Genomic DNA, 15816 nt, shown 5'->3' with positions numbered 1-15816 from the left:
TTTTTTTACCCAATTCCACCATTGTTATAATAGTTGTGTCTTCTCTACTCATCCAACAAATAAAACTAGAGTCAGGAGTAGATTTTTGTTTTTTTGTTTTTCTTGCTACTTGCTTTATTGAAATTTCTGGAAGAACACCACTAAATCTGCAAAATGACAATGTATACTGGCCTGTTGAGCTAACAGAGTAACAATACAAGTTCACAGGCACAATTAAATCAATCGGTAATAACAATAACCTAATAGACTACAATACAGCCTGAAGGTAAAATTTCATGGGGACTGAATATAGTTTCTTGATTGGTCCCCTCACCTCTGGAAGCTTATCACACTCTTTAAAGATAAAATTATTTCATACACAGAAAAAAAGAATTTAAGAAGACCTATTGCTGTGGCAACGTGCACACAATTTTTGTGAAAGTAATTTTTATTTGGCCACCGAAAGGAAAGAGTGAGGAACGGAGAGAGAAAGAGAAAACATTACTTTGTTTCAGATTTCAAACAAAAAAGCAAAACTATTCAACAGTAAAACAATAACCCTCAACCTTATTTTGCATCTCTTCTTTCCAATCCAATTTCTAACTCTCCAACGAAATGCACAAAACACAGAAAACGTATTTTAAATCAGCAATGTCATGAAATATATTCTAGTGCTAGTGTAATACTTTAAAAGTCCATTATTTTCATTAAAGACATAATGAAATAGCACATAGTCAACACTTTCATTAGTTTTTCTTATAAACAACTTTTACTGTTAATTAACACGGAGCTTTCAGGGAATATAATGAAGTCATTCAAGTGGCATTTCATATATCCCAATATCCCAGGCTAAGATAACCCTGCTATCTTTTGCAAGGCAATAAAGAACTGGCTCTTCCCCTAAACCAAGGGTCTTCAAACTTGATCCTTTTATGACTTGTGGACTTCAACTCCCAGACTTCCTCAGCCAGGCACGCTGGCTGAGGAGTTCTGGGAGTTGAAGTCCACAAGTCATAAGAGGGCCAGGTTTGAAGACCCCTGCCCTAAACGTTTGTGCTGGGAAGTTAAGCCAGCTTTGCTGGTTCACTGTGTTATTGTTTTTATGTTATTAAGTTGAAGGAAGAAGGCCCTGTATATGTCATGGATTGATTTAATTGTTATTGTCTAGTTCTTGTAGACTGCCCAAAATCTTTAAATTGGGTAAATAAATAAATTGTTTAAATAAATAAGTAGAGGGGCAAAAAACCCCACATCCCTACATAGAAGTACAGATAGCAGGCACTTTTAATGTTTTATAAAGGTGTACATTAAAAGGCTAATCTGTGTCCCAAAAGTGCTTTTCCAAAAGGCAACTGGACTTTCTTGGTTTTTTTCTTTGAAAACATTTCACTTCTCATCCAAGAAGCTTCTTCAGTTCTAACAACCAATGATAAGTATACCTATTTCCATTACCATTACTACCATCATTTCCTAACTACTTGTCCTCTATTTTTTGCAGGGAATGAATGATGACCCCTCTTTTCTCTCAGTCACAGATAATTATGGGACAGTAGCCTAGCGGTTAAGACACCTGGAAGACTGGCAGTTCAAGACCCAAGTACCATATGTTGGGTTGAGCTCCCATTCCTGCCCCAGTTTCTGCCAACTTAGCAATTTGAAAGCATGCAAGTGCAAATAGTTACCACTTCTGTGGGAAGGTAAGGACATTCTGTGTGCCTCAGCTTACAGTCATGCCGGCTATACAACCATGGAAGCATCTTTGGACAAGGCTGGCTCCCTCAGCTAGTAAATGGAGATGAGCACCACCCCCTAGGTTAGGCACTCCTGGACAGGGGAAACCTATACCTATGGGAGGGAAAGCTAGTATTACTTTGTAATATCAAGTTGGAATGACCTTGGGAGAAGGCGCAATAAGACCCAGCCAAAGAAATCATCAGATAAAACACAGCTTAGCCTGCAACAAGGATGCGGGTAAGGCAAGACATCCTTGGGCTGTAAAGCAGGGGTGAGAGAGAATTATTTTCAGACTTGAAAGATGCACTTAATATAAAGTACAATAAAGTAGAATTAGCTAATCTGGTCATATTTCCTGTCTATCTTGCAAGGCTGACATACATATAAATAATGCCAATAATTTATTCCTCATAATTATTGGACTTATGTGATATTGGACTTATGTGATATTGAATTTACAGTGCCCTTATACATACCCTAAGAGTGATAATACAATTCACCGAGTTTACAAATCTCTTAAAAAGATTGAAATGTGTTTAAAATGAATAGATCACTTACTGAATCTGACGATATGATAATCAGAGATACATAAAACTAGTCTGAATTTGAGTTCATTGCTTTAAACCTAATAAAACAATTATCTGATATAACTTAATAATTATTCCTCATTACTGATTTATTTTAAATATTTATGTACAGCCTTTTGATCAATGTCAACAAGTGCAAAGAAATAAGTTTAATATAAAACAGTATTTTAAATATATGATCCAACCCTTTAATTTACATTGCCCAGAAGCAGATTATCACATGTAAAGTCTAAATAGTATACCCTTTTTGTTTCCATTACTTGATGTAATATTTTCCCCCTAAGGCTACTTTAATTTTCATTTCCATTGCTCAAGTGAATTATATCCCTAGTTTCTTCAAATATACATATAATTAGGGAATATAAGCATAGTTGGATACTTATTTTTTACAGCTGAGTGATCAATTACTGTCATTGTTTTGCTAATATTAAACTGAAGAAAGCTGGTTTATTTCAGCTTCAGATAAATAGATATTTATCATACAATTTCATGCATGCTTACACATCTTGGCATCCAAAAAGCTTAACAGATAAATGATCTGATTTATTCAGTTTCTAACTTTCCTAGAACTTTTACAGAGATTAAATTTTCTCTGAGAAGATAAGGAGCCTAAAAATTAAAAATGAGACTTTTAAATTGAGGGTTTTCTTGACGATCTGATTTTGATCTTATAGGACCCTTTGAAAGGTATTGAGTTTTTCAGGAAAACAGTTGAAAGATTTTGGTGTGTTGTGGATTTAAGATTAATAAACAGTAAACAAAGATGTTGGTTAACAATATGAGTACACAAGATCAAGATAACTGATGAAGAAATCTGGTTTTAAACCTAAACAAAGATTAAATATTTGGGTGTTACTTTGACTAATATGAACTGCATGTTATTTCTTTTTCATATATATATTTATTACTCTATAATATAAAATACAAAAACACAAAAATAAGTAATAGGAAAAATAGAAGGGAGAAAAGGAAAGGGAAAAGTGTAGAAAAAAGGGAAAAAAGAAAGAAAAGGCGTTGACTTCTGATGCCCTTTGGTGCAACAGAATAAGATAGTAACATCAAACCTCAACTTTTTACTTTTACAAAATAGTATAAACTAAGCCATTTCTATAACAACAAATCTGTATAATCGGTAAAACCCAAAATCAAAGTTTCATTTTTTTTCCACTTCAAGCACAAAGTCCAGAAGTGGTTTCTAAGTAGAAACAAAAGTAATTGTGTTTTTTTCTTTTATCAAGGTAGTCAATTTAGCCATCTCTGCAACTCCATCTACCTTTGCAGCCATTCATCCATTGTGGGGATCAAAGTGTCCTTCCATTTTTGTGCATAGTTATCTTGCTGCTGTCAACATATATAACATCAAAGTTCCAATTTTTTTCCCCATGTCTTTTTCCATTAAACCCAAAGGAAAAGTTTCTGGTTTCATCTTTATATTCACTTTAAGAATCTTCTGTATTAGAATATGAATCCTACTCCAATATTTCTTTGCTTTATCTCATGTCCACCATAAATGATAAAAAGTTCCTTCTTTACATTTGCATTTCCAATATTCATTTCAAATAGCTTTATACATTCTTGATAACTTATCTGGTCTTAAATACCTATGATACATCATCTTATAAAATTTTTCTTTTAAATTGTAATTTAAATTGTAATTTAGTGTAAATTTTGTCCACATATTCTCCCATTGTTCAAGCTTTACATTATATCCACTGAATCATACAAGGCTTACATATTCACTTTCCAAATTCAAATTCAATAATGTTTTATAGACCTCAGCAATAATATGTTCATCACTAGCACACATTAGGATTTCTAATTCATTTTTAACAAAGGCAAACCATAATTCTTTTTGTCTAATTTAAATCTTTCAATTGTAAATATGTAAACCAATGGCATACGCGTCCTTCTGATTCTAGCTCTTTCTTGGACTTGAGGATAGGATCAGCAAAATTAAAAGATTTTAATTTTGCTGACTTCACCACCATTTCTTTCTGAAAAAAGCTTCCTGAGGGGACACCCAAAGAGGCATTTTCATATAAAACCTTGTTTTATATATTATTCCAAACTCTTAGAACGACATGTCTAACAAAGTGGTTGTTAAAATCAATATTTATTTTATCTTGTCATACCATAACCATGCCATCCAAATCTTAATTCATGACCTTCTAAATCACGGGTGTCAAACTCGCCATGTCACGTGACGTGTTATGACGTATCGCAACTCTTTTTGTATTGCCGGCGATGGGGCGGACGCGGATTCAGTATGATGAAACCAGCCTGCGGGCCAGCAGTTTGACACCCCTGCTCTAAATCAAGTATTCTGGAAGTTCACCCACTCTTTTACTCAGATCAAACAACGAGCATTGAAATACAGTTTCAAATTAGGTAAACCCAAACCCCTTCTTTCCTTAACCTCTTGCAATAGTTTATATCTAATTTTTGGTTTTTTTCCCTTGCCATATAAACTTAGAGATATCCATCTGCCATTGTTTAAAAGGAGTATCAGTTGCCAGTATTGGTAATGTCTGAAACAAAAAAAAGCATCTTTGTTTTTTGTTGTTAGTTGTGAAGTCGTGTCCGATCCATCGCGACCCCATGGACAACATTCATCCAGGCCTTCTTGTCCAATATCATCTTCTGGAGTCCATTTAAGCTCACAACATCTTAATTACAGAAATTCTATCCAGTAGTGATAAATGCATCTTAATAAGTTCTTTTTAATATCATTTCAGAGAGGCATATAGTTATTTTGAAAGAGTTTTGTGTTTGTATTTGTTAATATGACCCCCAAGAACTGCTTGTTGTTTCAAAATAACAATGTTATTGTATGCAATGAAGTTTAAAAAGATATGCTGAGATGAGAAAAAATGGAAATTGTCTTCATTGGGAAGAATTTCTGTGATTAAAATGAATGTTTTATCTAGAATGTTATTTCTATTTCAGACAATATCTATATTGACGACTGTATTATTAAACAATGGCAAAAAGATATTTCTAATTTTGTTTTGCAAAGCAAGAGACAATAATTAAACACAAACTGCTGTAGGATGATAAAGAAAACAAGGAGGTTATGATTATCAGATTTAAAATTGTACTTTGCATCTTCTTTAATCTGCATGAAAATGAGTGACATTAAGAAATATATGGTTAATGAGCTAATTGAGAAGAGGAACTAAAAGATAATAATTCTAAGTGGGAGTGATCTCCCATCTTTTTCTTTCCACTGTCTGCTTTTTAAGAACTCTGGAGTATGAACTACACTTTTTGATTTTTTTTTCTTTTGGTTTTCACTTTTAAACCTTAATCTACTGGTTGAATGCTGACTTAATTTAACCTCCTGCTGGACCTTAAAGTGTCTTATTTTTATGCTTTTTATTGTTTTATTAGCTGCCATAAACCAACTCTGTCTTTTCTGTATGGAAGCCACAGGAATTCTATGTAGTGAAAGGGATCTGTTTTGATTTACATTACTATCATACTTTCACTACAGGGATTTTGTATTTTATAAATTTATTAAGAAAACTCTGGTCTTAATTTTTCTTAATTTCTGATTAAAAAAATCTCTCTTTTTCTCTTAAAAGCTTTTCTCCCCTTTTTTAGTTTAATTTGTTATGGTGCTTTTCCTGTCTTTGAGAGTTTGTTACAACAGGCTGTAAAAGTTCTAACTCTAAAAGTTTTACTACTGAAGTATTTTGGGTTATAATTAAAATATAATCAAAATGCAAACAATATACCAAGACAAAGTTTATTGGGAAAGCTGTGCAAAAAGAATATTTTCCAATTTACAAGTTCAGCTTGAAAGTTTGGATAAAAAGCTTGATAAAGTAACAATGATCTTAGAAATAACAAGTAACAGCATTGCAACAAAATTTACAACCAAATGGATTGGAATGCAACTCACTGCTGACAGCCCTGAAAGATGAAGCTGACTGGGAAAATATAAGTTGGTTAGAGGAGAAAGGTATGGATTCTAAAGATTAAAAATTGACAGAACTGACCAGTGGTGAACTTGATTTTTCCTAGAAGATTAAAGAAGATTGGGGAATGGAATTATTATGCCCAATCGGAAAACGAATGTTAAGAAATGTTATCTTACAATTAATAGACTTCTTTGTGCAACAAATGCTGTGGAGATATACACGACAGAGACTTAAAAACTTTAAGGAATACAATCCAATTGTTAGAAAAGATCCCATTTAATATCTTAAGGAAAAGCCTTATTAAGAATCATTTGAGGATGTTTGATCCTGGATGGAGCAAGACAATGATTGCTATGACTTATATGGTAGATCAGAAGCTATTGTGGACTTTCTGCGAATGAAATAAAATAGATTGTTAACAGAGAGTTTAGAAGTTTAATTTCTTGTGTTTTACTTGTTAACTATCTTTTCATATATTTGATAGATGTCAAACTATGTAGTTTGGGTAAATAGCGTTGTAGAAGTTTATAAATTGTGTGCCTGCTTTGCAAGGGGTGAGGAGTTATTATCTTTGAAATATATTTATCAGTATTCAACTGGGGGGACGATTTACAGTATGCATATGTCTGCTTTGTTTTGTCTATGCACTTTTTTGGTGTAGCTTTGAGTTTGTATTTTTATGTTTTGAATAAAACAAAAAAATGAGATAGAAAATATAAGGTTATTGGAATTAGAAAGGCAGGATTCAAAATATGGTTGGCCGAGTTATTTGTGGTACAGTTAAAGCTAACGTAAATTTTAAAAACCATTTTATTAGACATACACACTGAAAATTTGGAATAAGCAAAAGTATCTCCTAAAGTCCTTTTATGTTTGGTACCCCAAGAAGTCTTTTTTAGAAGGGAAATGATAGTTAAACAAAAATGTTTAACCTGTGCTGATTTGCTGAATTTTTTCCAAGGAAAAATTATAAACAAGAGAAAACGTGGAATTAGAAAGTTTTATATGGTACTGAGTTTCTAATATTCAGCTAATGGATTCAGGTTGAATAAGAAGAATTATGAATTTGAAAATCTAAGACTAAATTTCATGTGAAACCTTGTACAAATATATATTATTGCTAAGATGTATAAACTCTTATTGAAGATGGAAATAGATGAACAAATTATAGATTGTATAGAATTATTTATTGGCCAAGTGTGATTGTACACACAAGGAATTTGTCTCCGGTGAATAAGCTGTGTACATACAAGCAACAAGTGATAAATCATGATCACATAATCATATATATAATCATATATAATAAAATGGGCAAATAATTTTAGGATACAGTGTAGACTTGGACCGATGGGAGATTATGTGTATGGGGGGGAAGGGTTGAAATTTACAATGAATTATAATCTTAAACTCAATTTTTATAAAATAATGTACTCCTGGTACATGACACTGGACAGATATATCAAAGATATATAAAGCAATTTCAAATATGTGTTAGAAATGTAATCAAACTGAGGGTACTTTTTTTCATCCCTGGTGGACTTTCAGATTTTAAAATGAATTTTTAAAATCAGAGACTTTCATTTGGGGTCTAATGGATAAGCAAATGGAATCTTATGGAACTTTGTTTTCATACATGACAACAGTAGCAAGGTATCATTTCAGTGGGAAGGTAACAAGAGTTCTGTGCGTCTCGGCGTATACTCATGTTTACCACATGACCATGGCTTTGGACAATGCTCGTTCTCTTGGTTAAGAAATGGAGATGAGCACCGCCCCCTAGAGTTGGACGCAACTGGACAGGAGAAGCCTTTACCCTTTTTTATAAGGGAAGAAGATGGAGAAGCTGATGGAATTGGTAGAAAAATTGTCAGTCTTGATGAAAGAAAAAGCTTTTGTCTAATTTTATTTCTATTTGGAAACCACTTTGGGATTTTTTGTAAGAAACTGAAAGAAATGAAAAGTTGATTTTGGGATTTAATGATAGAATTATATAATGTAGATAATTGTAAATTTCAGATGTATTTTCTTTATTCATATCTGTACCCAAAAAAGTCTGAAGTCATCTTTTTCTATCTTTCATATTTGTTTGTTTCTTTTCTACACTTCTACCTTTTTTATTTCTTGAACATTTTGCTAAATATTTTCCCTGTTGATTTATCTTTTAAACCTGTATTTTTATGAAAATCAATATAAATATAAATACATATCAGATTAATGTTTCTGGTGGACCCAGATTCCCTTCAATACATGATATTCAAGTATTTTACTTATAATATTTATATTCCACTCTTCCTCTTAAAAGTATTCACTCCTAATACTAAGATTACATTTTATCTTTGTAACGATGGAGTGCAGCTACTTCTCCATCCAAATGAATTTCTGAGCTGAATTAGAAAAAAAAATCAAATTACCAATCCTATATTCTCTACACATACTATTCTAAATCTTTCCAAAGTAGGTTTCAGTGTCAACTATATGCAATCTGGTTGCATCTGAATCACTATGCTTAATACCACGTTACAATAAATTGTTTGAATAGCCTTAGCAAAAGAAATTGGTATTTTCCTTTCTTTTTCAATATATGACAAAGTTGTCAATATTGCATTACATGTATCTTCTTAGCTTTTGTCTAAGTTCCGTTGTGGTACAAGCACCAATTGAAAACCAACATACCCTCCATTTATAGAGCAAATTGTTACTATTGCATTCTACAGACAAGAAAGCAAAATGGAAACAATGGTTTTGCCACATTTCCTTGGTTTAAAACAAATCTTAACAGGAATTGGGGTAAAGGCCTTTTAGATCCAAGTCCATCTCTTTCTTTCAATGAACACTTAGTCAACACTACTATTCCATTAATGCATTACCGAAAGTTAGTCTTTAAAAAAACCCACTCCAATAATTCTGTCTTGCACACTTTAACTAGGTAATTTATGTTAATTACTGACCATCTGTTTCTCTGCCTCACCATCTAGAAGGGCAAATTGAAAAATTCAAGTAACAGATGAAAAATCAGGTATAAGTTAATGCCCAGCAGATTTAGTGAAAGATCTTTAGTTTCAGCAAAACCCAGCATGATCTGAACATGTAGATTACTAGAAATAAATTACAGTAGTCATTTATACCTGTTTGTTAAATGTTTATCTACATTCTTTAGGCATTTGAAAAAAATCTTGATATATTCAATTATGCAACAAGCATAAAATGTTTACTAGTTATTAGGCTTATACTTGAAATTTGTAGAATGACATTTGTATATGTTCTGATTAATACAATTATGTTATTTCAGCAGATAGTGAACACAAATAGAAGATTAGCTAATTCATAAACTGTATTTCACTTATTTTGCTGTTGAATTATTAGACAACTTGTTTTTAGTTAAATATTAATCTGTGCTGACTGCTTTTATTTCATTTTCCAGTTCACTGAACTTATCGATGTATGTCTCAACCAATTACAGAATGGGTTCGGACATGACCATTTCTGTCTTAAAAGCCGTTATATAATCCATTGAGTATATCAGGAAGCTGAAGAAGGTGAAACAAAATGAGACATATTCAAACATAAAATGATTTAATATTAACAAAATTGATTGCAAAAGTAGATTTTGAAACATGTACTGAAACATACATAAAGACTGAATATTCAGGTTATTGCCCACTTCACTGTACCACAAACAGAAATAAAGGAAAATACATATGAAAATACTGGAGAATTCTCACCATGTATCTTTTTGCTTACAAAAATAAATAGAAGTCTGAATTTATGTTAGATAATCAATGAAATAAGAAATAAAAGAACCTCCTGTATATATAGTAGAGCAAGGATATCCACTATGCATAGCTAATTATAATTCAATTAAGTAATTCAACCATTATTAGTATTCACATATGGCATATATACATCTTGATCATGATGGGTTAAATCAATTTCTGTTATAATAAAAAGATATACAAAAGATTTCAAAACTCTGCAGGGCTTACATGTTAAGTTTGCAATTTGACAAATACTTACCTTAGAATAACTCTTTGAGCATAACTTATGAGCTTTGTGTGTTAATTTGACCAATGTCTCTTTATTTGTAGTAATATTAAAACAGCTTAATATGCTATAAATTGATTAACAAAATCCTAATTTGTTCCTTCATTAAGACTATACCTGTGTAATATCCATTATTATTCTTTCAGAGACACATAGACTTGTATTTTAAAGGGCATACTCAGAATCTGAAATATGATCTCAGCAACATCCACGCCTAGTTTTCTCATTGTGTTTGTTAAGCATATTTACTTACTACCCCTGTAAAAATTCCCAGTGTTTATAATAATGTATGATCCGTCTTCTCTAAAAGAAAAAAAAGAATGTACTTGATTTGAATCAAGTTTCTCCTAAAAGCATAACTGAGTCTGCAAAATAATAAAGATAATAGGGAGGGCGGGAGGGAGGATGTAAACAAGAGATGAGTTAGACCGACTAGATTAAACATTTCTAAAGCAGACACAATTCATCTAGGGATCAGCATTCTCTTCAAGGTTGAAATCTGGTTCAGGTAAGAAAAAGGCTAATGCAGACAGACTTTTTTCTGGGCATCCCAATTTGCCCAGAGCGCGCTAACTTGATGAAAGCTGGTTTTAACGGGGCGGCTGTACAAGGCATTTCCTCTGAGCATCTTCGCTTCCCATCACCTCTTCCGCCCACTCTCTCCTCGCGCATCCTTCCACCGCCTTCTAGCACAGCGGCCACGCCTTACAGTACCGCACTCCACAGCCAACCCGGGGGGGGGAGCGAAGTCGGGCTTTCCACAGAGAGTGGCCTCCACGGTTTCCTTCCCACCCCTTATAACGTGGAGCGAGCCGCCCTTTCAGTCCCCCTACCTTCGCCTGCGTTTTTTCTCAGGTTCCCAACCTTCCGGTCGCTCAAACCGTCCCTGTCAGTGGAGGAAACGGAGCTGGCGGGAGCCCGCTCGCTCTGCCAGGTCCCCGACCCATTCCGAGAGGCGGCCGGAGGTGCTGCTAACCGCGGCGGATTCCCACCCAACCTCCACCCCACCCTACCCCCCCCCCGCGCGCCCTCCCGCCCTTATTCCCGTCTATTCGGCGGGAAGTTGCTCGGAACACCTTCCCGAACTGCGGGAGGAAGGGAGAGAGGGAGGCAGAAGGGAGGACCCCCCTCCTCCTCCTCCTGCCGCCAACCAACCTCAGAGGAGCCCACCCGGTCCGTTTCACACACACACACACAGGCTCCCCGCCGCCTGCCCAGCGTTACCTCTTTCCTCCTGCTGGGCGCCCCCGGGCGCGTGAGCAGAGCGGTCTCTTCGCACACCACGACCACATCTTCCACAAAGACACAGTCGGGCAAGCTCTCGTCGGCGGGCAGCTCCAACACCTGCAGCCCCAGCTTGTTCTTGAGCACCCCGACGTAGAGCTGATGCTCCCGCTCGGCGCGCGCCAAGTCCACCTCTTTCGCCTTCTCCTGCCTCAGCGCCTGCAGGCACAGCGACTCCGGCAGCGCCCGCACCACGGCGTGACTGCACCGCCCGAAACCGAAGGGGCCGCCGCTCAGCCCTGCCATGTTCACGCCGGGATTAAAGCCGGGAGGGGAAAACAGAAGCCGAGCCGGGAGTAAAACCACAGCCCGCGCCTGCGTGTCTGGCTCCGCGCGCGCTGCCCCGGCACCACCGTAAGAAGCGCAGCTGCTGCCAAGCGTCCCCCTCTCCTCCCCGAGCCAGCTGAAATGGCCTCCTTCCCTCCCCGGCTAGAGGAGGTGGTCGCGAAAGCGCTTAGGAGCCGGAGCGGCTGTGGATTGGCCACGCCTTGCTATAGTACCTACATCATGCTCCGTGTTCATAGAAGCGTCCATTGGCCGGTTATTTGGCTTGGGATACCTGATTGGTTCAAACTGGTCAAAATTACCTCGCACCGATTTATAGCTTTGGAGAAACTGGCTGATGTTTAATTGCATTCCTGTTCACTGGCCATCTGCACATCGGGCAGATGCGGTGCGGGCTCACCAACCAAGATGGATGTAGAAGAAGTACAGCTTTCAAAAACATGTTAAGTTCTTCATCAGAGTAACAGTTTAGGCTAAAAAGAGATTGCGTACTCTCCTCCCCCTGCCTACTATTGAAGATAATTTGAAGGAGAGGGGGTGTACAAACATCACACTTGGCCTTCTGATAATCACACTTTACAGATTGTGCTTTGTGGGGCTTTTTAATTGGAGGGGGGGAGGGAACCCTTCTGAAAGTGAACCGAATGTGTCCAGATTGTCTTAAAAACTTGTGAAGAATAAAAATAATTTAACATCTGCTACATTTGGATATACGTACATATAGTATACTCACATATACAACCTGTTAAGTTCCATAGTTCAATTTCCAAATTATTACATGTAAAATTTCAACCTTAATCTGGGTTTGGAAATTCTGGATGTTTTATTTAAATTTTGACAGCTGAAAATTGCCATTACAGAGAGGGCTTTTTATTCTATAGTTTTCTGGAAGTGAATATAGAACATGTTGTCTTCTAGATCAATGTGTACTGGAGAAAACTAGACTAGAATTTTGCACTTTCCTTCTTCCATTCACTGGAAAACAAAGTGGCTAGCCTAATCCTAACACCTTAGTATTCAAGTTAAATTGCCGTGTTGGCATTTTGCGATAAATAAGTGGGTTTTGGGTTGCAGTTTGGGCACTTGGTCTCTAAAAGGTTTGCCATCACTGGGCTAGGTTATTTTTTACTGCCCATATTTTATGGGGACATTTGGACAAAAGAACAACTAAGTTTAACTTATAAGAATTTTTTCATATAGTATATTCCTCAGCAATGGCAGGACACACATAAAAAGTGATGTGCAACCCTAAAATAAATTTTAAAAATGGTTTAAATAATCCTGTCACAAGAAAGAAGGGGAGTAAATTCAGGTCTCACCCCTTAAGAGGCAGCTCTGCAGACTTTTTGCTACCACTTGAACCATGAACTTCAACCCTTCCCCCCATGTTAATTCTCCCATCAAAAGATTGGCCATTCCTTGTTTATGAGAAATGTAAAATGAATGAAAAGCCATGATTCTGATCTCCACAACAAAAGACTAAGGAGGAACATGCATCGCAAGATGAGATCTAATTAGCAACCTGTGGCCCATTGAGTCATCCTTTCAGAAGTCTTTCCCTATCTAAACTGAGAAACTGAATGACCACAGGCATATTGCTATAGTTTTGGATTCTGTTTATTTAAGGAAATAGCTTTGAAAGGATGACCCAGTGGATCACAGGTTGTCTTGTTAGATCTATTTAACCCTTTGTTTATGAGTTCTCTCTCACTCATCCTAACATGGTGTTCTGTCTTGACCATAACTTCCCCCTCTCTTTCCACATGGCATAATTATGCTGACAATATTTTTTTGAAAAACATTGAGAATGGCTGTACATTGCCATTCTCAATACACAAATGCCAATTTCTCCACTGAATTGTAGGAAGCTGTCAAAGAAAGTTTAAAAATAGGATCACATAACTTTCTGAGGGCTAAGGCAAGTCCAATCTAGCTGATCTTTGATGGCCAAAGGAAGGGGCAGTCCACACTCAATTTTGGAGTAGGAAACAGCTGGAAACTGAAGCAGAATGGGCAAAAACTAAGGTATACTGGCTGATATATTTGATTGACACTGTCCAGTTTCTACTCCAATTGCAGCAACAGCTGTTTGCTTGGTGACTTTCAGCCCACCCTACCTCACAGGATTGTTTTGAAGATATATAGGGGGATGGAACACTAAGTATGTGCCTTGAGTTCATGAACAAGGTGGGATATAAATACATGTACTGTATATGTTTGTTCCCAGAGAAGGGGCACATAAAGCAGTAAAAAATATCCAGGCTTTTCTTTATGCACCTTAAAATTGTGGCTTCTTTAAGAGCCATATGATGAGCTAATTTCTTCCAGTTGGGTAAGAGAAGGAGGGAGGGAGGGATTGCAAGACTGGCTGGGAAACTTCACATTGAACATTGAAAATGAAAGATAAGGTGACTGCAGCAATAGGCAGTAGGACTAAAGCAGCCACAACCCAGGAATAATGGGTCCTAGATTTTAGACACATTCTGTATATTAGCCCATCTGAGTTACATTGGTTCAAAAACTGCTGCCCTATGATGTACTGTTTCGCCCAGTTAAAGGTCATGACAACTAGAGTTTTATACATGTTATATACGTGGACCCAAGTTACAGGACTAGGATTGTCATCTGACCTAAGTCAAAAGCAGAACCAAAAAGGAATGTTCATTTCCTTCTTTATGGATGAGTTCTGAGGTACAACAGCATGGTCAATAATGTTCAGTTTCATTGACTGCAAAGATGTATGGCTGCTAAATTTATTTTGGCTCCACAAAGAGAAATTGAGAAGGTTTTGTGCTATGCTGAGAAACAGAGGCAAGCTTCTATAAAGGAGCATAACACATCTCTGTTAAGTAATACATAGCCATTTGAAATGATAGTAAAAATGCTTATTGGTGCATTCTTGTTTCTGAAATAGTGTCATTTTTAGCTTTCCTTTCAAATGTAGTAAATTTTAAAGGAAATCATTCTGCCAAAACATGTATCTAAACATGTATAATAAAAATTGTATGGGCCTGACTGGATGCTGCCTGACCTTCCCCCCACCCCTCCATCCTCAGCTGCCTGGCCTTAAAAGCCACTTTAACAGCAGAAACTCTATATGGGGTACACTCCAACCATAACAATTATTTAACAATATATACACAAGACACCAACAAACTGCTGGGGCCCACATCTACTTTACTTTCTGAAGACCTCTTGAATCAACCAGGTCTTAGTAGCCTTCCTGGACTGTAAAAGGTTGGGAGTTGTTCTAATCCTATAAGTGTTCCAGAAGAACAGAGTTGTTACAAAAAGTCCCATTTTCTTTAGTAGGAAGTGTTACCAATGTGTCATTTTAAATGTATGTTTTCAGTAACTAAGGCATTTTTTAATTCAAATAACCCATTGTTGGATGCTGTTTGAATATCCAAGAGGATTCTCTTGCTACTACACCACTCTAGAATCAAACCTTTTCCATACAAACACTCTGGTATCTTCATGAAGTTATGGAGTTGTCGCCACAGTTGACAAGCTGATCCAATTAACATTTAGCTCAACTGTTGATTTAGAAGAAATCTCCAATATCAGTCTTACAGTGTTTCTTTTGTAGCTATCAAAAGGACAGTTTCCTATTGACAGGATGCTGAATCACCTTGCTGCCACCACCCACCAAAAATTCAGGTCAACAGTGTGACTTTTGTCACATGGTCCCCAGGTTTGATTCATTTTTTCCTGCAGAAATAGAAATAAATTACCATTGCAATATTAGCTCCTTAAAGAACATTAAATTATATTTTACAATTGGGATCCATACTTAATTGAATCAATTCAGTAATTTCAACAATATTAGATAGAACAAAAATATTATTTCAACCTTTATTGTAAGAAATCTTTCTTTAATGCACTTTTTATGAGTTATGAGAGTTTGCCATTTTATATTGCTACAAACAAGTTTTTAAAATTAAAATAATATGATACAAAAAACAATAACATCTCAAAAATAT

General features: G+C 36.0%; 1 protein-coding gene across 2 annotated transcripts in view; it reads right to left on the bottom strand.

The window, feature by feature from the left end:
• Positions 1-12345, bottom strand: part of DDAH1 (dimethylarginine dimethylaminohydrolase 1) — a 72557-nt gene extending 60212 nt beyond the window's left edge. The window contains exon 1 of one of the 2 annotated variants that reach the window (XM_039320983.1): positions 11489-12345. In XM_039320983.1, coding sequence (XP_039176917.1) covers positions 11489-11794 — 306 coding nt within the window. In that variant the 5' untranslated portion in view covers positions 11795-12345. Of the gene's footprint in view, positions 1-11097; positions 11236-11488 lie in introns of those variants that run through there. The other variant, XM_039320985.1, reaches the window with a different exon arrangement.
• Between the last annotated feature and the right edge of the window lie 3471 nt (positions 12346-15816).

The sequence above is a fragment of the Crotalus tigris genome, unplaced genomic scaffold (assembly GCF_016545835.1).
Source record: "Crotalus tigris isolate CLP2741 ecotype Arizona unplaced genomic scaffold, ASM1654583v1 scf7180000023718.2468807, whole genome shotgun sequence".
Classification (NCBI taxonomy): Eukaryota; Metazoa; Chordata; class Lepidosauria; order Squamata; family Viperidae; genus Crotalus; species Crotalus tigris.
Note: the sequence above shows the minus strand (reverse complement) of the source record. Positions and strands in the feature narration are given on the sequence as shown.